General features: G+C 44.5%; 1 protein-coding gene and 2 non-coding genes across 3 annotated transcripts in view; all 3 read right to left on the bottom strand.

The window, feature by feature from the left end:
- Positions 1–1487: 1487 nt before the first annotated feature.
- trnah-gug (transfer RNA histidin (anticodon GUG)) lies at positions 1488–1559 on the bottom strand. The gene has a single exon. It is a non-coding gene; the product is annotated as a tRNA-His (tRNA).
- Positions 1560–1940: 381 nt separating this feature from the next.
- On the bottom strand, positions 1941–2013 carry trnar-acg (transfer RNA arginine (anticodon ACG)). Its single transcript has one exon. It is a non-coding gene; the product is annotated as a tRNA-Arg (tRNA).
- Positions 2014–4156: 2143 nt separating this feature from the next.
- Positions 4157–12219, bottom strand: part of LOC133420866 (uncharacterized) — a 36685-nt gene continuing 28622 nt past the window's right edge. Inside the window, exons 31-36 of the mRNA XM_061710739.1 lie at positions 10275–11085; positions 8061–8871; positions 6954–7043; positions 6184–6297; positions 4652–4773; positions 4157–4574 (exon numbers count right to left, since the gene is read on the bottom strand). Coding sequence (XP_061566723.1) covers positions 4512–4574; positions 4652–4773; positions 6184–6297; positions 6954–7043; positions 8061–8871; positions 10275–11085 — 2011 coding nt within the window. The 3' untranslated portion in view covers positions 4157–4511. The remainder of the gene's footprint in view (positions 4575–4651; positions 4774–6183; positions 6298–6953; positions 7044–8060; positions 8872–10274; positions 11086–12219) is intronic.

The raw sequence follows: 12219 nt of genomic DNA on the forward strand, positions 1-12219 counted from the left end.
CCAAAATAAAGCAGAAACAATTGAAGAAAATAAAGTCATCTCTGAGTTTTGATTCCACTTTTACTACTTTTATATCCATTTAGATCAATACTGAGCTTAAGGTGCATTCATTCTTTACATTGGCAGATGTGGTTCATTGTTTTGAAGAGCACGTCTTTAGCTTTTAATGAAATGGTAAATTTCAGGTGGTTCCATCTTGTTCTTTGGGAGGAACATCATCTGGCCGTGAAAGAGCCGACAAGTGTTGAGTGAAGTGGGGGTTCTGATGGGACGGTGTGGGCCAGCAGGAGATGGTGTCGTCCTATTGTGTTGGTGGGAGGTGTGAAGGAGGTTCTTTCAGACCGGCAGGAGAAGCAGTTCAGCTCATCTGCAGTTGAATGCTCTCTAAAGGGGGGGTTCTCCTGTAGATGGTGATGTACTGGAGGTCTCTCCAGACCAACGAGGGCTCGTTAACTGAGCTATTTCTCAGTTTCAGGGTAATATACCTCCATCTATCTATCCATCTATCCATCCATTTGTGGATGGATGGATTTGGGGGGCGGGGGGTCAGATGAGAATAATCTTAGATTTTGGTATAAAAGTGTATAAAAGGCTACTATCAAGAATAAATGTACAGCTACAAGCTAAGTATACATAAGACACAAATATTTTTATACATTGTCCTACTTAAGTAGATTTCGCTCAAAAGTTTAAGTATAGACTAAATGTATTGAATAAAAGTTTCAGTATAAGCTGAGTCTAGGTAACATACTAATAGTTGACTGCAACATTGATATTTGTACTTCCTATGAGTAGAAATTATATTTAGAGACAACTCAGTTTAGGATGGAAAATGATCTATATGATGATTGCATGTATTCAAAACATGACTTGTCCCAGGAAAGAAATGGCATATGTTTAGTCATATGTTTTGGGTTTTAATGACTGACATTTACAATAAAATTTACAATAACCTGAACTTTGCGCTATTGAGTATGAAAAGTACTATATAAATACAGTTTGATTTGATTTGATATAGGTAATGAACATTCTAAATATATACAAAAATGTAATATGAATAACTCCTGTTTTAGATATGCACAACCACATTGTTCCTCGTCTTGAGTTCCAGTTTTAACATTGAACCAGATACTGTGTGTACATCATGGGATTGAAGAATTATTTACAATGTTAGTGAGTTATCGAAGGAGGATACATGTCGACAGCTCCATGACTTGTGTATTCTTCTACCAAAGCCTAAAACTGGGAAAAGGAAACATTTTAAATGATTATTGTCTCCCTTATTTTGCCGGCTCCTTACCACTGGCAGAGTGCATTGTCCTCGGCTAAGTGTCCGGGCCGTAGCACGCCCCCTCCCCACCCCAATCAATTGAAGTGTGAATGGTGTGAAAATGTGATCCAAACACCCTAGTGGATTTTGTTGTGGCCGTGGCACCTTTTTCTTTCTTTTTCCAAAAGTTGGAGAAGCTCTCTGGCTGCCACAAGGTTGCTGTGACCCGGATTCGAACCGGGGTTGCTGCGGCCACAACGCAGAGTACTCACCACTATACGATCACAGCTTGAAAGGGTACATGTACCCAGCTTTAGATATGTGCTCGGTTCCTGCAGTTATGTCAGTGAACACGGTGTGAGGTTGGAAGAAGAGTGTGCGGAGGTGTGCCGCCCCTGTCGTCAGGTAAGGGCATTTGCCTCGAATGAGATATGAGGAAGGAAGAGAATGAATAAAAGAGGTCCCATGAAAGACAAACATAAGCATGAGCCGGGGGCAGCTTTGGAAACATTACGGAAGACGGCCTATCCTGCGGCACCTTTGAAGTGTACATTTCCGGGCGTACACAGAGACAAATGAAAACAGCAAGTAAATAAATAAATGACAGAGAAGAAGAAACGTGTACACTACCAAGGTTGTGACTGGGAGAATATTAAAGACTAGGATTTTTTGAGCTAGCCAGGAGTTGAACCTAGAATCTTCTGATCCGTACTCAGACGCGTTATCCATTGCGCCACTAGCCCTCTTTGATGGTCACATGTGGAAACACACGTGATGCAACGACTCAGACAAATCATTTCAGTGCATACAAAAAAAAACACAGATTACAAATATAGTATAGTTCACAATTCCAGCTTGTGTTTTCTTGATATTATCCTGATCCTGTATCTGCGTCTACTTGCTGGAGTGAGGAATTGTTTCAACAGTCTCTATAAAGATGGCTTCTTTTCTGTTTTGTTGTTGTCACTTGAAGTGATGACATCTTCTAGGTTTGGGATCTCCAGTTGTAGAGCCCCCTCATCTGGAATAATGAGGTCCTTTTTGATAATCTCCTGAAGTTGATTATATTCTTCAACATCCTCACATTGGTTATAACCTGAGATTGCATTGTCAGTGTTCTTGTTTCGTTGCTGTTTGGATGATGATTCTGTTTTGTTGATCTTTACTGGCTCAGAAATCCCATTTGGTGGTGAGACTAATGTTTCTTTTTCTGAGTTTTCTGGAAATGACTTCCTCGGATTGAGTAACTTCTTCCAGGACTTCACATTGGTTGATATTCTCTGAGAGTTCTGATATCTTCTTCTCCTGATGTTTCTAGTTGTTTCTCAAAGACCTCTTTTACTTTGGAGACTCTGTTTTGTTGATCTCCACCAGTTCAGATCACTTCTGGTTCTGACACTGACACGATTGCAGCGGACTCAACTGGAGTAATCAAGTCTTCTTTTAGATTACTCTCCTGCAGTCGAGGGCGTTCTTCCATAGCCCCACAATTAAGGTTCGCTGAGTTCTGATGTCTTCTTCTTCTTTTTCCCTTTGTGCTTGATCTGTGTTGATTGTTCCTCAGAGCCTTCTGGCAGTGCAGCCTGTGGTTGTTCAGGATATAATTCTCTGAGCCTGACTTGAATGTTCTCCTCTGGGTCAGGAAACCCATCAAGGACATCGAGTTGCAGGTTGGGCTCTTGCCTTGGTGCCGAGATCTTTTCAGTTGCAAAATCCTCGAGTGGAAAGTGTTGTCTTTGAAGCGCTTATCTGTTTTGGAACTGTGTCTTTTGTAGAAGACTCAGGTGTACGTGTACTTCCATCAGGCTTGATTTATTTCACTCACCAAGGCAGACTTGAGCTTCACACTGAGCTCTGCCACCTTCCACTCAAGACCTTCTGTCATCTCTTCCTGTGCTTTAAGTTTATTGACCAATTCAAGATTAGCACTGGCCTTTTCTTTGAGCTGTTTTTTTAGGTTTTCCATCTCAGTGAGGGCCAGCTTATGGGCGTCTGGACTCCTGGAAGCCTGCAAATGCTTATTTGTGTCTTTGCATTGTCGAACCTCGTTTTCATAAGCTACTCTGTGCCGGCATTCATCCTCTAAAGTCAGGGGGGCAGAACTGGGCCCTCATTAATTTTTATTTTTTATTTTATTGTTTCAAAATATGCCTATTTGTGGAAAAAATATGTAGTATTTGAGTTACATAAAAGCTTATTTGTTTTCTTCCTAATTGTCCTTGAAATAGTGGTCAAGAACCCCCCCACCCCCAACACAAAAATGGTTTGGCCGCTGATCAAAATTTGATGTTATCATTTAATTCAACCATTAGAATGGACAAAATCCGATCAGCACAAGTCCGGTGCTCAGAAAAGAAGAAAAAAAGAGAAGAAGAGAAGAAGAAAATAGAGGCCTCAGAGATTCTCTACACAAATATTTTAAAAAGGGTGGTGACGGTGAAGCTGGGACTAATAAAGTCAGCGTAGAGCAAGGTAAGAAACAGCGCAGCCAACGTTTACCAACCTTGTAACTTAACCTAACTGGCTAGCTCTAATGTTAACGTCCATTAGCTTGTATAAAAACCTGAAGAGCAGAGGGAGAGGAGAGGAAGAGGAGAAGGAGAGATCCGGGCGCAGGGGGGCCCATCTTAGATTATTTTGTCCGGGGCCTTGGCGTCATTGACACGTGACAAACGTGGGATACTGAGACGAGGGGGGGGTCCAATTCGTTTACGTCCATCAAAGTGAACAGAGATGTTCATATTCACCATCAGGACCTAATGGAACATCCCAGTAACATATTTCTGGAACTTTCCTTTCAATGAACCCCCCGTCACCCCGAAAAACATGCCACACAATTTTAACTTGAAAAGATATTAAAAAAACAACATTTATTTTTACTGGAAAATACTTTGCATTTAAAGGTTGTACAGACAAGAAACACAAAAACAATTCATGTGACGTTCCTTTAATAAAAGACGGAAAGTCACTGGCCAACGTAAAGGTCAGAGGGAACTCCAGACGACTCGATTTTGATAACATTTTCAAAGAAAAACATCTCATAACATAACTTTCACATGATTGTACAACTTTGATAGTTAGGTAAAGACCCCCCCTCCCCCCACAAAAAAAGAGATAGCAGCAAATGGAGTGTAAAAGTACAGACGGCTGTCGGAGGAATGGAAGCACTGAGGTGAGGGACGGCTGCTCGGGGGCGGCAGGACGCTCCGTCACGGCGCTGGGGATGCAACGGTCCGGTCCGTCAGTCACAAGCAGAACCTGGAGAGTTCTGTGTTGCCGTTCGTGAAGATTTCTGATAATATTTCTGAAAAGCAGAAGAGAAACTTGAAGAAAAGGAGCAGGTGGGTGGATTTGAGCGTTGACGCTGGCGTGTTCGGGCACCTGCAGGTTGTCCTGGTGCTCCTGGCTGCGGCAGTGCCGGTCCTCCGCCGCGTCGTCCTTCAGGTAGGGAACCGAGCAGATCTTACAGAAGAACCCCCATCTGGGAACCAGGAACTCACGACCTGGAGGGGAGCAGAAACATGTTGTTTCACTCTACAAACAAGGAAAATAATTCACACAACTGTTATTACCTATTTTAGATTATGCTGATGTCTACCAGAACACTTATGAATCACATCTTCAACCCTTAAATGTCATTTACAACAATCTCTGTAGATTTGTCTTACGCTGCCCAAACCAAACTCACCACTGCTCCAGGTATCAATCATTAAACTGGTTTAATCAGCTCAAGAAGACAATACTACTGGCCCCAACTCAGATTCAAATGTATCCACATCCTCATATTCTCTCAGAAACACTCAACAACACTTCTTTTTCGTTCCTTTGACGTTTAAAGAAATTGGTAGACGTGCTTTTAAGTTCAAAGCCCCATCAGATTGGAACAACCAACCCATCAATATAAGAAAACTTAATTCATTACATCTCTTTAAAAACTCACTATTTTCCAACCTCAATAAACCATGTAGTTGCCTCTAGACCAGGGGTCGGCAACCCAAAATGTTGAAGGAGCCATATTGGACCAAAAAACACAAACAAATATGTGTGGACCCGCAAAAAATGAAAAGTCTTGTATTAGAATGAAGGCAACACATGCTGCATGTATCTATATTAGTTATAACTGGGGGAAGATGTTTTTTTCATTATGCACTTCGAGAAAAAAGTTGAAATATCGAGAAAAAAGTCAAAATATCAAGATTAATGTTGAAGTACAATGTCGATAAAAAAGTCTAAATGCCGTGAAAAAAGTCGAAATGTTGAGAAAAAAGTCGAAATGTCGAGAAAAAAGTAAAAATGTAGAGAAAAAAGTCAAAATTTCGAGGAAAAAGTCGAAATGTCGAGATTAAAAAGAAAAGGAAAAAAGGAAGAAAAAAAGAAAAAAAGAAAAATAAGGAAAAAAAGAAAAATAACGAAAAAAAGAAAAAAGGAAAAAAGAGAAGAAAAAAAGGAAAAAAAAGAAAAAAAAAAGAAGAAAAAAAGGTCAAAAGTTTTTGAAAAAGCTCCAGGAGTCACTAAGGTGGCGCTAAAGAGCCGCAGGGTGCCGACCTCTGCTCTAGTGGTATTGCCTTCTCATTTGAGTATTTTTTTCTTTTTTTTTTGTACATAATGTATCTATTTTTTCATATATTGTATAATAACGATGACAATGACTATTATTATTATGGTTGTTCTTGTTATTACTGTGTTATATGCAGTATTTACTTGTGCTCTTCGGCTGTGGTTTGTGTGTGAGAGCCTTATGTATTATGTATGTTGTATGTGACTGTTTTGTTCTGTGTTGTATGTTTTATGTTGGACCCCCTCGAAAACGAGATGATTCATCTCAAGGGGCTCTCCGTTAATAAAATGTAACTAAACATGAACATGGGGACGACGGTGTGTGAATCTGCAGCCACCAGGGGGCGGGTCCTCACCCAGGGGTGTTCTGGGATTGAAAGGAGGCAGATTCAGATCAGTGGCGGCGGCCGGAGACTGATGGGATCGCTTCACCTCCGGTTCCCCGAGCTCCGTCTCCTGGACGTCAGAACCTGACAGGAAGACAGAGGGATCATGTAACCGCCAAACACCCGCCAGGAGCCGTTACGTTTAAGGATGGGAATCAAGAACCATTCCCAGTGTTTCAATGCCTTGGAATTGTTTGCAAAATTCCCTTTTTCGATTCCAGTGGGAACAAACGATGTCATTACACACGTTGCATAAGCCAGCAGTCAATAGTAAACATGGCGCCCAAGCAGTGCAAATGCTCAATGGTCTGGTTACATTTCAGTAAAAAAGAGACAACAGGGCAACTTGAAATACTTGCTGAGTGAATATTTCATCAAAGGGAGGAAATACTACCAACATGCAAAGCATTTGTGTACACAATATGCAAAAATAATCAATGAATGTCGCGTTTTTGATCCACTCCGGACTAATGTCAGTAATTCTCAGCCCAGCAGCAACATTAGCTAGTCCTTAGCTAAAAATATTGCTGGTAACTAATTAACTAACGAAAGTTGCATATCATATTACGCCATTTGCCTCATTGTCGTCCTTTTTTTCCAAAAGAGAATCCATAAGGGAATCGATAAAGAACCGAATCGTTAAGAAGAATAGAAAATGGAATTGTAATCATAAAAATCTTATCAATTTCCATCCCTAGTTACGTTATCATCTTCCAAATGATGATGCATCTGACCGTTACCATGGCTGCGTGCTCCCTCCGCCTCCTCTTCCTCTGCACATCCCTCCCGGCTATCGGGGCTCTCTTTCTTCCCTTTGGTAGGTTTTTTCCCTGAAGAAGAAAACAACGAGCTGAGTTGATGAAGACATCCAGGGGATTTGTGAAGGATCAAATTATCGGTCTGCATGAAGTGAAAGAACAACTCCGGAGGCCGATGAGACGACTAAAATGGTGTTAAAATGATCCGACTTACTGATGATACACGCTAGGTCCAGGATGAACCATCAGTGATTGGAAAATCAGTAGTAAAGAGAAGCAGCAGTGCAGTGGTGAACCATCATGAACCATCATGGACCATCATGAACCATCATGGACCATCATGAACCATCATGGACCACCATGGACCATCATGGACCATCATGGACCATCATAGACCATCGTGGACCATCATGGACCATCATGAACCACCATGGACCATCGTGAACCATCATGATGGATCATGGACCACCATGGACCACCATGGACCACCATGGACCACCATGGACCATCATGGACCATCATGGACCACCATGGACCATCATGAACCACCATGGACCATCGTGGACCATCATGAACCATCATGGACCACCATGGACCACCATGGACCACCATGGACCATCATGGACCACCATGGACCACCATGGACCACCATGGACCACCATGAACCATCATGGACCATCATGGACCATCATGGACCACCATGGACCATCATGGACCATCATGAACCACCGTGGACCATCGTGGACCATCATGAACCATCATGGACCACCATGGACCATCATGGACCATCATGGACCATCATGAACCACCATGGTCCATCATGGACCATCATGGACCATCATGGACCATCATGGACCATCATGGACCATCATGGACCATCATGGACCATCATGGACCACTATGGACCACCATGGACCACTATGGCGACAGTATCATGATGGGGTACAGTTAAGTGTTTCCCAAAGACGAGGTCATCTGAGTGAACTGAACATGACACTGAGCATGAGTTTTACGTGTTTTCCATTAATCAATATCCTGATCTATTGATCCCCTCTAGAGGTGGAGGAGATGTAGCTGCTTTGACGTTACCGGGAGTCGGGCGGAGCCTCTTCGGGGGCCGGCCCCTCCTCGCGGGGGTCGTCTCCTCGCCGGCGTCTCTGGCGACGGCGGCCCTGGTCCGGGCCGGCGTGGGCCGGTCCTGGTCTCCGTCCTGGTCTCCGTTCAGCTCCCCTGAACCCCGTCCAGCCGGCCTCCTCCTCCCCGGCGGGGTTTTCTTCTCCTTTCTCTCATCCGAGGCGTTTCTATCAGTTCTCTCTCTCGTCGCTCTGGCGGCTCTGGTCATGATCACCACCGAATCCTGCAGGATCTTGCCGTTCCCCCCGAGCCCTCTGGCCGACCTCCGCCTGACCGGCCGTCCAGCAGAACATGTTTCATCCTCAACGTCATGGAGCGGCTCCCCGGTCTCTTTACCTTCACCAGCGGCGCCGGGAGTTGCTGGCATTTCATGGTCTGGTGAATTCTCTCTCTCTTCAACGTGAAACGTTTTGGTGCTCTGATCTGGTTTGACAGCAGAACCTCCGGGTGTCTGGTCCTCTGGTCCTTGGTTCTTTTCTTTTTCCATCTGTTCATCAGTCCGATCTTCAGGTGAGTCACCTTTCGTCTCTCTGCATCCGCTTCCATGTTTGCTTTTCTTCATCTCTTTGAGTGTCTCATCCTTCAAGGATGATCCAGGTGTTGAGGTCTTCTCAGCTCCAGATGACACACCAGGGGTTTGCTTTTCTCTTTTTTCTCCTCTGTTCCTCCCGAATGAAGACGAGCTTTCGTCGGCATCTTCATCCGCAACAACTTCATCGACCCAGTCAATAACGGCCGAAGCATCGTCTTTGCCATCGTCCTGAACCTGGGAGGAAAGAAGAGGAGCACGGTCAGGATCATGACAGCAATTCAATTCAATTTTATTTATATAGCGTCTAATACAGGGGTCGGCAACCCGCGGCTTTAGAGCCACATGCAGCTCTTTAGCGCCACCCTAGTGGCTCCCTGGAGCTTTTTCAAAAATGTTTGACCTTTTTTTCTTTTCTTTTTTTCTCTTTTCCATTTCTTTTCTCTCTCTCTTTTTTCTTTTTTTCCTTTTTTTCCCTTTCCTTTTTAATCTTGACTTTTCAACTTTTTTCTCAAAATTTTAACTTTTTTCTCAACATTTCAACTTTTTTCTCGAGATTGTACTTAAACATTAATCTCGACATTTCGACTTTTTTCTCGAAATTTTGACTTTTTTCACGAAATTTTGACTTTTCTTGACATTTCGAATTTTTTCTCGAAATTGTAACTTTTTTCTCAACATTTCAACTTTTTTCTTGAGATTGTACTTAAAGGAGCTTGAGGCCGGATTGTGGCAAGATTTATGAAAAAAATTCGTATACGTTTTAAGTTTTCTAGTAATAATGTCAGATGAAGCGTTCCAAACCCAAAAGAGTGAGCCCTCTAGCGTATCTCTCCGTTGCCTTGAACAGGCTGTGTGCTGCAAAATGTGCTGCAATTGTGGGGCCGAATTTCCCGCGCTGGGCTGCGGATGTGACGTCACATGACGCTGCATGTGCGTTCTCCCCGTTCTCCCTTGCCGGCTTCACTGTTGGCTGCAGTACCCCCAACGGCCGTCGTGGTGAAGGGTGGCGCTAGAGAGTCTCATGCTCCTTTAAACATTAATCTCGACATTTTGACTTTTTTCTCGAAAATTTGACTTTTTTCTCGACATTTCGACTTTTTTCACGAAATTTTGACTTTTTTCTCTACATTTTGACTTTTTTCTCGAAATTTTGACTTTTTTCACGAAATTTTGACTTTTTTCACGAAATTTTGACTTTTCTCGACATTTCGATTTTTTTCTCGACATTTCGACTTTTTTCTCGAAGTGCATAATGAAAAAATCTTCCCCCAGTTATAACTAATATAGATACATACAGCATCTGTTGCTTTCATTCTAAGGCTTATACAGGACTTCATTTTTTGCGGCTCCAGACATATTTGTTTTTGGTCCAATATGGCTCTTTCAACATTTTGGGTTGCCGACCCCCGGTCTAATACAACAAAAGTTGTCTCTAGGATCTTTCCAGAGACCTAGAACATAAACCCCCGAGAAATTATTACATAAACAATGGCAGGTAAAAACTCCCCTAGTGGGAGAAAAGCCTTAAGCCAAACAGTGGCAAGAAAAACTCCCCTTTAGGAGGGAAGAAACCGGACCAGGACCATAAGGGGGGCCCTCCTGCCTGTTAGAACATAAACTAATATTATTTAACACACGTTGATGGTTTCCAGGTCCAGTTCTGGATGTTTGTCAGGTGGAGTCTCCTCTCCGTCCTCCTCCGTCCTTCCTCGGGTCAGTCTGTACTCCAGCAGAGCGGCTTTGAGGACGCTGAAACTCTCCTCGTCCATGAGGGGAAGTTCTGCAGCGGTCTCTTCTGTGGCCCGAGGCTCCTCCAGCTTGTCCTCGGTTATCAAAGGCCCCTCAGTCTTCTTTTCGGACCCGTCAGTCCTCTCCTCGGTTATCCGAGGCCCATTAGTCCTCTCCTCGGAGGTTTGAGGCCCTTCCGTCCTCTCATCAGTGATCAGAGGCCCCTCCGTCCTCTCTTCGGACCCCTCCATCTTCTCCCCTGAGGCCCGAAGCCCCTCAGTCCTCTCCGTCCTCTCCTCTGTGGTTTGAGGAGTGGTGACAGAGTCCATATTGATCTCAGCTCCAGGTTTCTCCGTCATCTCCGCCTCGCAGGGACTCGGTGCTTCTGTGACGGAGTCCCGGACGTCGGAGTCCCGGACGTCGGAGTCCCGGACGTCGGAGTCCCGGACGTCGGAGTCCCGGACGTCGGAGTCCCGGACGTCGGAGTCCCGGACGTCGGAGTCCCGGACGTCGGAGTCCCGGACGTCGGAGTCCCGGACGTCCGATCCGGCTGACGCCTCCGGTCCAGCAGAGTCGGGGGTCCCGGTTGTCGGGGCCGGCCCCCTCCCTTCCTCGGGAGGAGGCGTGGCTCCACCTCCCGGAGCCTGGAGCTCCTCGTGGACGTCTGTGGCATCTGTGGGATTTTTCCAGCAGTGCAGACGCTGTTTTCGACTCTTTAATCTAAAAACAAGCAGATAAAAGAGAGTTGCAGCTGAGTATCGGAGTCTAAACATATGGAACTAGAACAGTCTCATAATTGACAAATGCACAGGACAAGTTTTACAAATGCACAGACCGATTTGCAAATACACACACCGTTTCACACATGCACAGGACAATTCACACATGCGTAGGACAAGATATACAAATGTATTTTTGATGCACACACAAATATAACCTGATTTACAAACGTTTTTTGTCTGTGAGCTGCGCTGGATTTGCGTGTGACTTTTGAGACTTCTCTGACGTGACTCGATCCACAAATAAGTTTTTTTTAACACGGAAGGATCTGCAACCAATCAGATTAAAGGGGCGGATACACCTGCTGTTTGAACTGCGTTAGCGCCGTTCACTTAGAAAAGTGATTAATATTTCGAGTTGGTGGAGTAAAGATAAATAAACAGCAACAGGAGATAAAAGATAAATAAACAGGATGGAGAGGAGATCACTGCTCTGCTTTTCTTGTGATCTCGGTAAAGAAAACAGCGCGATCTGAGATGGTTTGTGGGGCTGTTCAACCAGAGCCGTCAGGAGACTGCACTCCAAGTCCTGCCGATGCAGCAACTGATGAGAAACAGCGGAGATATTTATGTATTTGCTCCGTTTGGTTTGACTACGTATTACATGGGATTGTCCCGCTGATTCAGAACCAGACGGACCGCAGCAGAGAGCTGCTGCGCTACCTGACGGGGACGAGCTGCAGCGCCAGGTGGAGCAGCATGCGCATGTCAGGAGATTAATTTACCGAAATATCTGGAGTAAAGTCGGTATCAGTTGACTGATAACCGAAGAACCTCTGTATCCAGCTCAGATGTGTGATGATCGGTGGACTAAACCCCGACCAGCATCATCACGGCTGCATCTTCCCATGGCATGAGCATGACTCTGCACCGGGAATGGAATGTGTTGATCTGCCACTGCTGTTTTGACACACGTTTGTCTCTGTGTGGTGGCGATGTCACATCATAAATGTGAGGATAACAGCTGCTTGTTTCTGACCTCCACGTCTGGTCACTGTGGTCCGCTGGTGTCTGACCGGGACCAGCGCCGCTAGTGGCCAGAGCCAGAACGACCTGCAGCAATATTCACCCCCGT

The sequence above is a fragment of the Cololabis saira genome, chromosome 20, assembly GCF_033807715.1.
Source record: "Cololabis saira isolate AMF1-May2022 chromosome 20, fColSai1.1, whole genome shotgun sequence".
Classification (NCBI taxonomy): domain Eukaryota; kingdom Metazoa; phylum Chordata; class Actinopteri; order Beloniformes; family Belonidae; genus Cololabis; species Cololabis saira.